Source organism: Symphalangus syndactylus, chromosome 13 (genome assembly GCF_028878055.3).
Source record: "Symphalangus syndactylus isolate Jambi chromosome 13, NHGRI_mSymSyn1-v2.1_pri, whole genome shotgun sequence".
Lineage (NCBI taxonomy): Eukaryota > Metazoa > Chordata > Mammalia > Primates > Hylobatidae > Symphalangus > Symphalangus syndactylus.
In genome coordinates this window covers 37,613,298-37,625,933 of record NC_072435.2, presented here as the reverse complement: position 1 = coordinate 37,625,933, position 12,636 = coordinate 37,613,298, and the positions used below count along the sequence as shown (strand labels likewise).

At 55.3% G+C, this 12,636-nt stretch overlaps 1 protein-coding gene across 7 annotated transcripts in view; it reads left to right on the top strand.

Annotated features, from left to right (window-relative positions):
* The window catches only part of ODAD3 (outer dynein arm docking complex subunit 3), a 14,202-nt gene extending 1,566 nt beyond the window's left edge, over positions 1–12,636 (top strand). For 2 of the 7 annotated variants that reach the window (XM_055239431.2, XM_055239430.2), the window contains exons 2-13: positions 3,488–3,609; positions 3,730–3,807; positions 7,387–7,554; positions 7,643–7,744; positions 7,856–7,981; positions 8,161–8,283; positions 9,243–9,395; positions 10,409–10,569; positions 10,643–10,799; positions 11,410–11,565; positions 12,030–12,114; positions 12,294–12,636. In XM_055239431.2, coding sequence (XP_055095406.1) covers positions 3,488–3,609; positions 3,730–3,807; positions 7,387–7,554; positions 7,643–7,744; positions 7,856–7,981; positions 8,161–8,283; positions 9,243–9,395; positions 10,409–10,569; positions 10,643–10,799; positions 11,410–11,565; positions 12,030–12,114; positions 12,294–12,406 — 1,544 coding nt within the window. In that variant the 3' untranslated portion in view covers positions 12,407–12,636. Of the gene's footprint in view, positions 1–3,487; positions 3,610–3,729; positions 3,808–7,383; positions 7,555–7,642; positions 7,745–7,855; positions 7,982–8,160; positions 8,284–9,242; positions 9,396–10,408; positions 10,570–10,642; positions 11,566–12,029; positions 12,115–12,293 lie in introns of those variants that run through there. The other 5 variants (XM_055239429.2, XR_010115276.1, XM_055239432.2 and 2 more) reach the window with 5 other exon arrangements.

Sequence of the window (12,636 nt, the reverse complement as noted above, 5' to 3'; positions counted from 1 at the left end):
TTTTTTTTTTGAGACAGGGTCTCGCTCTGTCGCCTAGGCTGCAGAGCAGTGGCATGATCTCGGCTCACTGCAACCTCTGCCTCCCAGGTTCAAGCAATTCTCGTGCCTCAGCCTCCTGACTAGCTGGGACTACAGGTGCGTGCCACCACACCTAATTTTTATATTTTTAGTAGAGACTGGGTTTCACCATGTTGGCCAGGCTGGTCTCGAACTCCTGATCTCAAGTGATCCACCGGCCTTGGCCTCCCAAAGTGCTGGGATTACATGTGTGAGCCACCATGCCCAGCCTTCTTTCTTTCTAACAGGGTCTTGCTCTGCTCTTCAGGCTGGAGTGCAGTGGTTGGATAATAGCTCACTGCAGCCTCGACCTCCTGGGCTCAAGTGATCCTTCCACCTCAGCCTCCCGAGTAGCTGGGACTACAGGCATACGCCACTGTGCTTGGCTAATTTTCTTACTTTTTGTAGAGATGGGGTCTCACTATGCTGCCCAGGCTGGTCTTGAACTCCTGGACTCAAGCAATCCTTCCTCCTCAGCCTCCCAAAGTGCTGGGGTTACAGGCATGGGCTGCTGCACCTGTCCTGAGCATAGATTTTAGAGCCAGATTTTCTGGGTTGGAATCCTGGCTCTGCATAATAGTTGTCCACCCTTGGGGGACTAAGAGTAACCTAATTGTTCTCAGTTACTCCATGTGTGAAATGGGGATAGTAACGGTAGAATATAGGTACCTGAAATGTGTAAAGTGCTTAGAATAGTGCCTGGCACATAGCAAAGTACCATAAGGTGTAAACCAGTGGTTCTTGCTGGAAAAGGGTTGGTTTGCCCCACAGGGGCCATTTGGCAATGTCCTAAGACATTGAGACCAGCATGGCCAACACGGTGAAACTCTGTCTCTACTAAAAATACAAAAAATTAGCCGGGCATGGTGGCATGCATGTCTGTCGTGGGTGTGTGTCTGCCACTGGCATCTAGTGGGCAGGGGTAAAGATGCTGCCCAACATTCTGCAAAACACAGGAGAGCTCCCCATGGCAAATAATTATTCGGCCCAGTTGTTGGTCATCCTGAGGTTGCAGAATCCTTGCTTGTAAGCCATTATTATTGTTTTTGTTGATATTATTTAGAGGTAATCATGGCTGGGCGCGGTGGCTCACACCTGTAATCCCAGCACTTTGGGAGGCCGAGGTGGGTGGATCATTTGAGGTCAGGAGTTTGAGACCAGCCTGGCCAACATAGTGAAACCCCATCTCTACTAAAAGTACAAAAATTAGCCGGGCGTGGTGGCGCACGCCTATAATCCCAGCTACTTGGAAGGCTGAGGCAGGAGAGGGGCTTGAACCCAGGAGGTGGAGGTTGCGGTGAACCAGGATTGTGCCAGTGCACTCCAGCCTGGGTGACAGAGTGAGATTCCGTCTTAAAAAAAAAAAAAAAGAGATAATCTTGCATGGTTGCTTGTGACCTTAAACAGTTTAATCAGCCCAAGCCTCTGTCTTGTCATCTGTGCAAGGGGTATGATATGCGTATGCCATGGATACCTATTGACGTGATATATGACATTCGGAAATCTCTTAATCCAGCATCCAACACATAATAAATGCTCAAAGGGAAGTACAGGTGACCCTTGAACACCATGTGTTCACATATATCATTCATCCTTTCAAGTTAAAAAAAATTGAGATGGGCAGGCCAGGCACAGTGGTTCACACCTGTAATCCCAGCACTTTGGGAGGCTGAGGCAGGAGGATTGCTAGAGGCCAAGAGCTCGAGACCAGCCTGGGCAACGTAGTGAGACCCTCTACTCTACAAAAAATAAAGTAGCCAGATGTGGTGGCACATGCCTCTAGTCCTAGCTACTTGGGAGGCTGAGGCAGGAGGACTGCTTGAATCCAGAAGGTTGAGGCTTCAGTGAGCAATGATAGCACCACTGCACTTCAGCCTGGGTGACAGAGCAAAACCCAGTCCCAAAAAAGAAAAGAAAAGAAAATACAACAGTCATGGAGTGCAAAACCTGAGTATACAGAGGGACAACTGTTTGTATCTGCAGGTTCCACAGGGCTGACTGCAGGACTTGAGTATGGAAGGATTTTGTTGTTTTTTTTTTTTTTTTTTTTTGAGACAGAGTCTTGCTCCATTGCCCAGGCTGGAGAGCAGTGGCAGGATCTCGGCTCACTGCAACCTCCACCTCCGGAGGTCAAGTAATTCTCGTGCCTCAGCTTCCTGTAGCTGGGATTACAGCAGGCACCCACCATCATGCCCGGCTAATTTTTTTTTTTTTGAGACAGTCTCGTTCTGTTGCCCAGGCTAGAGTGCAGTGGTGCGATCTCGGCTCACTTCAAGCTCTGCCTCCCGGGTTCACACTATTCTTCTGCCTCAGCCTCCTGAGTAGCTGGGACTACACACCCGGCTAATTTTTTTTTTTTTTTTTGTATTTTTAGTAGAGACAGGGTTTCACTATGTTAACCAGGATGGTCTTGATCTCCTGACCTCGTGATCTGCTCGCCTCAGCCTCCCAAAGTGCTGGGATTATGGGCATGAGCCACCGTGCCCGGCCATGCCTGGGTAATTTTTGTATTTTTGTAGAGACGGGGTTTCTTTTTTTTTTGAGACAGAGTCTTGCTCTGTCCCCCAGGCTGGAGTGCAGTGGCGCGATCTCAGCTCACTGCAAGCTCCGCCTCCCAGGTTCACGCCATTCTCCTGCCTCAGCCTCCCGAGTAGCTGGGACTACAGGTGCCCGCCAACACACCCGGCTAATTTTTTGTACTTTTAGTAGAGACGGAGTTTCACCGTGTTAGCCAGGATGGTCTCGATCTCCTGACCTCGTGATCCGCCCGCCTCAGCCCCCCAAAGTGCTGGGATTACAGGCGTGAGCCACTGCGCCCGGCCAGAGACGGGGTTTCACCGTGTTGGCCAGACTGATCTTGAACTCTTGGCCTCAGGTGATCCGCCCGCCTCTACCTCCCAAAGTGCTGGGATTACAGGAATGAGCCATCATGCCCAGCCTCACATCTGGCTAATTTTTGTATTTTTAGTAGAGACGGGGTTTTACCATGTTGGCCAGGCTGGTCGACAACTGCATTCTTATAATATTAAGTTGATGAGCCTGGCACAGTGGCTTACACCTGTAATCCTGACACTTTGGGAGGCCGAGGCGGGCGGATCACCTGAGGTCAGGAGTTCGAGACCAGCCTGACCACCATGGAGAAACCCCCGTCTCTACTAAAAATACAAAATTAGCCACGTGTGGTGGCGCATGCCTGTAATCCCAGCTATATGGGAAGATGAAGCAGGAGAATCTCTTGAACTCAGGAGGCGGAGGCTGCGGTGAGCTGAGATTGCACCATTGCACTCCAGCCTGGGCAACAAGAGCGAAACTCCGTCTCAAAAAAAAAAAAAAAAAAGTTGATGATTGCAAGAAAGGTCTTTTCTCTGGGATGTTGCACCCACCCAGCCACCCAGTAACTGTGTGTCTGTCCACCTCACCTGCCTGCCAGAGGGTGACCGGAAGGCTTTTTTTGAGAGCTCTCAGTGGAACATCAAGAAGAACCAGGAGACCATCAGTCAGCTCCGCGAGGAGACTAAGGCACTGGAACTAAAGCTGCTGGACCTGCTCAAGGTAAGGGGCAAAGGGGTGGGTGTAGGGTTCCTGCGGTGGGGGATGGGGGGACAAGGAGGTAGCACCTGGCCTCAGCTGGAGGTGGCATGTTGAAAGGTGACTAGACTTCCATCTTTGCAGGGAGATGAGAAAGTGGTCCAGGCAGTGATTCACGAATGGAAATGGGAGAAGCCATACCTGAAGAATAGGACAGTCCAGGTTTGCCCACCCTCGCCCCACCTCCTCCTTCATTTCCAGCCTGGGTCCACTCACCACTGGACTCCAGGCTCACCCTCTCCAATCCTTCCTGCACGCTAGCTTCCATTCGTGTGCTCATTCAATTAAATCTTTATTACTCACTGTCCTTGTATCTGGCATCCTGGCATGGTAGGAAATGCAGTGAAAAAGCAGACCAAGTCTCCACTTCTAAAAACAGCTCATATCCTAATAGGGAAAACAGGTTAAAAAAAAAAAAATCACAGTCAGGCACGGTGGCTCACGTCTGTAATCACAGCACTTTGGGAGGCCAAGGTGGGCAGATGACCTGAAGTCGGGAGTTCGAGACCAACCTGACCAACATGGAGAAACCCCGTCTCTACTAAAAATACAAAACTTAGCTGGGCATGGTGGCACATGCCTGTAATCCCAGCTACTCGGGAGGCTGAGGCAGGAGAATCGCTTGAACCGAGAAGGAGGAGGTTGCAGTGAGCCGAAATCGTGCCATTACACTCCAGCCTGGGCAACAAGAGCGAAATTCCATCTCAAAAAATAAATAAATAAATATAAAAAAAATAAAAAATTTTAAAAAGTCACTTGAACCCCAGAGGCAGAGGTTGTAGTAAGCTGAGGTTGTGCCACTGTGCTCCAGCCTGGGAGATAGAGTGAGACTCAGTCTCAAAACAAACGAACGACAACAATGACCAGTGGCACATGCCTGTAATCCCAGCTACTCAGGAGGCTGAGGCCGGAGGATTGCATGAGCCTAGAAGTTTGAGACTATAATGAGCCACAATTGCACCACTGCACTCCAGCCTGAGTGACAGTACAACCTGTTTCTTTAAAAAAGAAAAAAAAAAAAAAAAGGCCGGGCATGGTGGCTCACGCCTGAAATCCCAGCACTTTGGGAGGCTGAGGCGGGCGGATTACCTGAGGTCGAGCGTTTGAGACCAGCCTGGCCAACATGGCGAAACCCCGTCTCTACTAAAAATACAAAAAATTAGCCAGGCATGGTGGTGCATGCCTATAATCCCAGCTACTCGGGAGGCTGACGCAGGAGAATCGCTTGAACCTGGGAGGTGGAGGTTGCTGTGAGCTGAGATCACACCATTGCACTCGAGCCTGGGCAACAAGAGCAAAACTCTGTCTCAAAATAAATAAATAAATAAATAAATAAATAAATAAATAAATAATAAAATAAAACACAGTCTAGGCATGGTGGCTCATGCCTTGTAATACCAGTGCTTTGGGAGGCCAAGGCTGGAGGATCCCTTGAGCCCAAGAGTTCGAGACCAGCCTGCCAACATAGTGAAACTTTGACTCTACAACAAATACAAAAGATTTGCCATTGCCGGGCACGGTGGCTCACGCCTGTAATCCCAGCACTTTGGGAGGCAGAGGCGGGTGGATCACGAGGTCAGGAGATCGAGACCATCCTAGCTAACACGGTGAAACCCCGTCTCTACTAAAAATACAAAAAATTAGCCGGGCGTGGTGGCGGGCGCCTGTAGTCCCAGCTGCTCGGGAGGCTGAGGCAGGAGAATAGCATGAACCCGGGGGGCAGAGCCTGCAGTGAGCAGAGATCGCGCCACTGCACTCCAGCCTGGGAGACAGCGAGACTCCATCTCAAAAAAAAAAAAAAAAAAAAAAAGATTTGCCAAATGTAGTGGCACAGGACTGTAGTCCCAGCTACTTGCCAGGCTGAGGTGGGAGGATCACCTGAACTGGGGAGGTGGAGGCTGCAGTGAGTCATGTTCCTGCCACTGCACTCCTGTCTGGGTGACAAAGCAAGGCCTTGTCTCAAAAAATAGTTTTAAAAATTAAAAGGCTGGGCGTGGTGGCTCACGCGTGTAATCCTAGTACTTTGGGAGGCCAAGACAGGTGGATCACTTGAGCTCAGAAGTTCATGACCAGCCTGGGCAACATGATGAAACCCTGCCTCTACCAAAAATACAAAAACGTACTGAGGCATCGTGGCATGCATCTGTGGTCCCAGCTACTGAGGACGCTCAAGGGGCGGAGGTTGCAGTGTGCCGAGATCGAGCCACTGCACTCCAGCCTGAGTGACAGGGTAAGACCCCATCTCAAAAAACAAAACAAAACAAAACTGGGGTGGGTGCAGTGGCTCATGCCTGCAATCTCAGCACTTTGGGAGGCCGAGGAAGGAGGATGGCTTGGGCCCAGGAATTCGCGACCAGCCTGGGCCACATAGCAAGACCCTGCCTCTATAATTTTTTTTTTTTTTTTTTGAGACAGAGTCTCGCACTATCGCCCAGTATGGAGTGCAGTGGCACGATCTTGGCTCACTGCAAGCTCTGCCTCCCAGGTTCACGCCATTCTTCTGCCTCAGCCTCCCGAGTAGCTGGGACTACAGGTGCCTGCCACCATGCCCGGCTAATTTTTTGTATTTTTAGTAGAGACGGGGTTTCACCGTGTTAGCCAGGATGGTCTCGATGTCCTGACCTCGTGATCCGCCAGCCTCGGCCTCCCAAAGTGCTGGGATTACAGGTGGGAGCCACCGCGCCTGGCCTAAAACATTTTTTTTTTTTTTTTTTTTTTTGAGACGGAGTCTCGCTCTGTCGCCCAGGCTGGAGTGCAGTGGCGCGATCTCGGCTCACTGCAAGCTCCGCCTCCCGGGTTCCCGCCATTCTCCCGCCTCAGCCTCTCCGAGTAGCTGGGACTACAGGCGCCCCCCACCACGCCCGGCTAATTTTTTTTGTATTTTTAGTAGAGACGGGGTTTCACCATGGTCTCGATCTCCTGACCTCGTGATCCGCCCGCCTCAGCCTCCCAAAGTGCTGGGATTACAAGCGTGAGCCACCGCGCCCGGCTCCTAAAACATTTTTTAAAAGAAAAAAATGGCCAGAAGTCGGCTGGGTGAGGTGGCTCACGTCTGTAATCCCAGCACTTTCGGAGGCCGAGGCAGGTGGATCACCTGAAGTCAGGCGTTCGAGACCAGCCTGGCCAACATGGTGAAACCCTGTCTCTACCCAAAATACAAAAATTAGCCGGGTGCAGTGGCACATGCCTGTAATCCCAGCTACTTGGGAGGCTGAGACAGGAGAATTGCTTGAACCCAGGAGACGGAGGTTGCAGTGAGCCGAGATCGTGCCACTACACTTCAGCCTGGGCGACACAGAGAGACTCCGTTTCAAAAAAAAAAAACAAAAATTAGCCAGGCGTGGTGGTGGGCACCTGTAATCCCAGCTACTCGGGAGGCTGAGGCAGGAGAATGGCGTGAACCCAGGAGGAGGAGGTTGCAGTGAGCTGAGATTGCACCACAGCACTCCAGCCTGGGTGTCAGAGAAAGACTCCGTCTAAAAAAAAAAAGAAAGAAAAATTAAAAAAAAAATTTTAGAACCCTGAGCCGGTGTAAGATCACCAAGGTGGTCGATATAGACAGAGAGAAGACTCCGGTGCTCTCTCTCCAAGAAACACAGAAGGGGTGGCCAGGGAGGTGGGTAGAAAACGGGAGAGGGGAGTCCTGGAAGCCACAATATGGGAGAAGGAAGGGAGGAAGGGCTAGGTGTGTGTCGGGGTAGGGTGTTCAGGCCCCTGCTTTCGCTCCCCTCCTTGCAGCAGGCCCTGGAGCACCTAGACCACCGGCTGAGGGAGAAGGTGAAGCGGCAGAACGCCCTGCGGCACCAGGTGGTGTTGCGGCAGAGGAGGCTGGAGGAGCTCCAGCTGCAGCACAGCCTGCGCCTTCTGGAGATGGCGGAGGCGCAAAACAGACACACGGAGGTGGCCAAGGTAGGGGCGGGTGAGGCCTGCAGAGCAGAGGGTCGTGTGGGAGAGATTGAGTGCGGAGGGCCCTCAGCCCAGCCCTGCTGCTCTCCAGACCATGCGGAACCTGGAGAACCGCCTGGAGAAGGCCCGGATGAAGGCACAGGAGGCCGAGCACATTACCAGCGTGTATCTGCAGCTCAAGGCCTATCTAATGGTAGGGACTAGAAGGGCTCGGGTGAGATGGCAAAGAGGGAGGGCGGGCTTGGCTAAGAACAGCAGTCACAGGCCTGCCCCCTCTCCCCAACCCCTCCCCACGACGCCCCAGGACGAGAGCCTCAACTTGGAGAACCGGCTGGACTCCATGGAGGCTGAGGTGGTGAGGACCAAACATGAGCTGGAGGCACTGCACGTGGTGAACCAAGAGGCCCTCAATGCCCGGGACATTGCCAAGGTGCCAGCCCTCTTGCCCTCGGCCATCCTGCCCAGCTGCCGCGGTCTCCCAGCTTGAGAATCTGGCCTCAGCTGTCCCTGAGTTTCCCCAACGCCCCCGCCCCCATCTATCTCCCAGCACCCTGCGGCGGGCAGCGGTAGGTGCCAGCTGGTCTCCCTGCTCCCCTGCCCGCCCTCCAGAACCAGCTGCAGTATCTGGAGGAGACCTTGGTTCGAGAGCGCAAGAAGCGGGAACGCTACTTAAGTGAGTGCAAGAAGCGCGCCGAGGAGAAGAAACTGGAGAACGAGCGCATGGAGCGCAAGGTGGGCGCACCTAGGGGTGCGCGGCTGTGACTGCAGCCCAGCCCAGCACAAACCAGCCATGCCCTCGCTCTACCTCATCCTAGGCCTTCTCCCACTTCCTAAGTTCTCCTAACCCCGCCCCCTCTGACTCCACCCCCACTTGGTGCAAAGACCCCTCCCAATCCCTGACCCCGCCTCCCCTCCTACGCGACTGCACCATTTTGGCTCTGACATGGCCTCCAGCCTTCCCCTTGCTCAGTGACCCCTACCCATCCTTTCCCAACTGACTAGACTGCCTGTCCTAAATCTGACCCTGCCTCTAACCCAACCTTTGCTTAAGGCCACGCCCCCTCACTCTTGGCCCCGCCCCTGCACCTGCCCTGAGGCAGCCACCCGTCCAGCCCTCACCAAGGCCCTGCCTTTTGGTTTTTTGGGTTGTTGTTGTTGTTGTTGTTTTTGGTAGGGTTTTTTTTTTTGTATATATATATATATATATATATATTTTTTTTTTTTTTTTTTTTGAGACAGGGTCTCACTCTGTCGCTCAGACTAATTATAGCTCACTGCAGCCTCGACCTCCTGGGCTCAAGTGATCCTCTCACCTCACCCTCCCAAGTAGCTGGTACTACAGGTGCCCCACCATGCCCTGCTAATTTTTGTATTTTTTGTAGAGATGGGGTTTCGCCATGTTGCCCAAGCTGGTCCCGAACCCCTGGGCTCAAACGATCCTCCCGCCTCAGCCTCCTAAAGTACTGGAATTAAAGGCATGAGCCACAGCCACCACCACCGCGCCCTACCTTGTCCTACTTTATTGACACCTGCCCGGGTGCCTTTATCTGGCCCCAAGCTTTTGCCCTCTCCCTTCCCTCCAGTTTGAGCCCTGTTCCCTCCCGGGCCCCTGTCTGGATCCCCCCTCCCCGGCCTCCGCCCTAAGCGCTCTCCACGGGCTGACCCTGGCTCTGACCTCAACCCACGAGCAGACCCACCGGGAGCACCTGCTGCTACAGTCTGACGATACCATCCAGGACAGCCTACATGCCAAGGAGGAGGAGCTGCGGCAGCGCTGGAGCATGTACCAGATGGAGGTGATCTTTGGCAAGGTCAAGGACGCCACTGGCACTGCCGAGACGCACGTGAGTTCCGCCCGCAGCCCTCTCCGCCGCGCCCCCTCCACCCCAGATGGGCCCCAGGGGTGCCCAGGCCGGTGAAACCAACACACCCTGCCTCCCCTCTCTGCCAGGTCAGTTCTTCAGCTCACAAACCTGCTCCTTTCTTGAAAAACATCCCTTCCCCCTCCAGCTACCGTTCAGTTTTTCTGCTGCCCTTCGCAGCAAAACCCCCAGGAGCTGTCTACACTCGCTGCCATTTCTACACTCGCCTTCCGTTCTTTCGCATCGTGCTAACTCCTTTGCCATGCCAGCTCTAGGAGAACTGGGAGTTTCCTCTCTTGTTCTGTCTCCAGTGTCTGTAACATGGTCTGGGACCCAGTAGACTGCTTAGTACCATCCTCAGATCCTGGCAAGTGGGGTCCCTGCGCCGGGTCCCTCACTTTACAGCGTCTTCCTTGCATTATTCTAAGGCCACTGTGTCCCCCTTGGGTCCTGGTTACCGCCGGTGAACACTGGACCCCAACCCTGTTTCTCCCCTCTGGGTGCCCGCCAACCTGCTGCTCCTCCCATGGGGCCAACCCCTGAGGAGCTCCGGGATTCCCACCTATAGGAGGACAGCTATGGGGTCATCTGGGGCACCAAGGCGCAGCCCCTTTCCAGATGTGGGCCTTGTGAGTGGATGGCTCCGAAGACGGGCGGTATTTCCTGCTGGATCGGGCGAGATTCGCATCCAGAAATTGATGTCACGTTGATTTTGGAAAGAAGCTATGCTCGCCTGTCCAGTTGCCCCCGAATTTGGGCTGACTCAAATTCCTTATATAGGCCAGAAAGGGCCCCGCAGAAATGATATATCCAGGGCTGCTCACCCTTGAAGCAACCCTGAGTCCAACCCACAGTGTCCCCATACATTGCTGTGCAAAACGCGCCAGCTCAGGCCACCTGTCCAGCGTGCGAGGGGACGCAGGGTGGGGGAGAGGAGATGGAGCGCCCCTACGCTCCCTAGGCCCTGGCTCTGACTGGGGCTGGGTGGCCCGCAGTCGTTGGTGCAGCGGTTCCTGGCCCAGGGCGACACCTTCGCGCAGTTGGAGACGCTTAAGAGCGAGAACGAGCAGACGTTGGTGAGGCTGAAGCAGGAGAAGCAACAACTGCAGCGGGAGCTGGAAGACCTCAAGTACTCCGGGGAGGCCACGCTGGTGAGGTGAGGGGCCGGGGCCCTGGGGAGGGCGGCGGGGCGGGCTGAGCCCCCGGGGTGACCTCCCGGCTCCCTGCAGCCAGCAGAAACTGCAAGCCGAGGCGCAGGAGCGTCTCAAGAAGGAGGAGCGGCGGCACGCCGAGGCCCAGGACCAGCTGGAGCGCGCCTTGCGGGCGATGCAAGTGGCCAAGGACAGCCTGGAGCACCTGGCCAGCAAGCTGATCCACATCACTGTGGTAGGCCCAGCCCGGGGGAAGCCCCGCCAGGCCCTCCTGGGACCGAAGAGGCGCAGCCACGAAGCGGGGTTTCCTGCCACACCCGCCTGCCCTAGGGAACGTGGCCTGCCACATCCTCCGTCCCGGACGTCAGAGGCCCCGCCCACAGGGGAAGCCCCAACCCATTCCTCAGAGTCCCTGCCCCACCTCCCTGGGGAAGCCCTCACTCCCCAAGGAAGCCCAAGACTTCAGAGACCCTGTCCTGTCTCAAGCCCCGCCTCCAAGGGAAAGAAGTCCCACCCTGTCCCCCGAAAACCTCGGAGACCTATCTGCAATTCTGGAGCAGCCCGAGACAGAAGCCCTATCCTGCCCGCAGCAGAGACCCATTTCTTCAGGAGGCCATTCCACAATGGCCTCCCTCGAATCCTTACTGTTCCCAAGAGGCCTCCCCGAAACTTTTTCATATAGAGTTAGAGTTCAGAGGCTCCCCTATCACAGACGTGGCCTTGACCTAAGTCCCCGCCCCCAATGGCTAGGCTCGCCCCTGTAGGTGGGTCCTTACCTCCTATGCCCCGCCCCCGAGAGAAAAACCCCGCCCCTCTCGGCTGACCCGGCTGTACCCTGGCCGCAGGAGGACGGCCGCTTCGCGGGAAAGGAGCTGGATCCCCAGGCAGATAACTATCTGCCAAACCTGCTGGGCCTCGTGGAGGAAAAGCTGCTGAAACTCCAGGCGCAGCTCGGGAGCCACGACGTGCAGGAGATGCTGCGCCACATCGCTAACCGCGAGGTGCCCTGCAGCCATGGGGCAGAGCTCCAGAGATCTAGGAGTAGGGTTGGGTCGGAAAACCAGGGAACCGGGGGCAACTTCGGGAGACCAGATTGCAGGCTGATCAGCCAGGAAGGGGTCTCGGGGACAACGGGTGAGGTTTGACGAGCCAGGGGTGAGCCCGAGCCACGAGGGAAGAAACCAGAAGAGGTGCGGGCGGGTCCCGGGAGGCTAGAGGACGCGGCTGGGGGATCGGGATGGGGAGAGGCCTAGTGGCAGGGCCCCAGAGACCAGGAGCGGACCTGAGTGATGAGGGGGTGAAGCTGGGTATCAAGGTGCCTGCTGAAGGAGGGATGGGAGTGGGCAGTGGTCTCCAGTTGGAACTAGGGCATATCTCGGAATGGGGTAGGGAGGAGGGGGAACGTGACTTTGCGGTGGCCCCTGGCCCCGCCCACCTTCCTCTCTCGCTTCCCATCCCCGCTTAGTTCCTGGCCAGCTTAGAGGGAAGGCTGCCCGAATACAACACCCGCATCGCCCTGCCCCTTGCCACTTCCAAGGACAAGTTTTTTGGTCAGTATGGGTGGGGGGATGAAGGGGTGCGGTTGGGGCCCCAAGCTGGGGAGCAGGAGGTTGTCGGATACCCTGCTCAGGGCCAAGGTGGGGGTGGAGTGGGGTGGTAAAGGGAAGGGGAGCCAGGGATGGGGACCTGGATCCCTCATCCCTCCCTGCTCATCCCCCACCCCCCGTAGACGAAGAGAGTGAGGAGGAGGACAGCGAGGTAGTGACCCGCGCATCACTCAAGATCCGTTCCCAGAAATTAATCGAAAGTCACAAGAAGCACCGTCGCTCTCGGAGGTCCTAGACTCGTCCTGACACCCACCTGGCGGCCCCCATCGGAGCCCCCGATCCCTCCGGGTCTAGCTCAGGCCCCACGGGGCCCCTTCAGGGGCTGAACGCCGCCCAGACAGGGAGCGGAGGCGGCCAGCGGCGCCCGGAGGGGAGGGAGGGGCCGGGCCAGACGTTCCCACAGTAAATCTCCCCAGCTGGGTCCGTCTTGGCCTCAGAGTTGCGCAATAAAGGTTACCGACCATG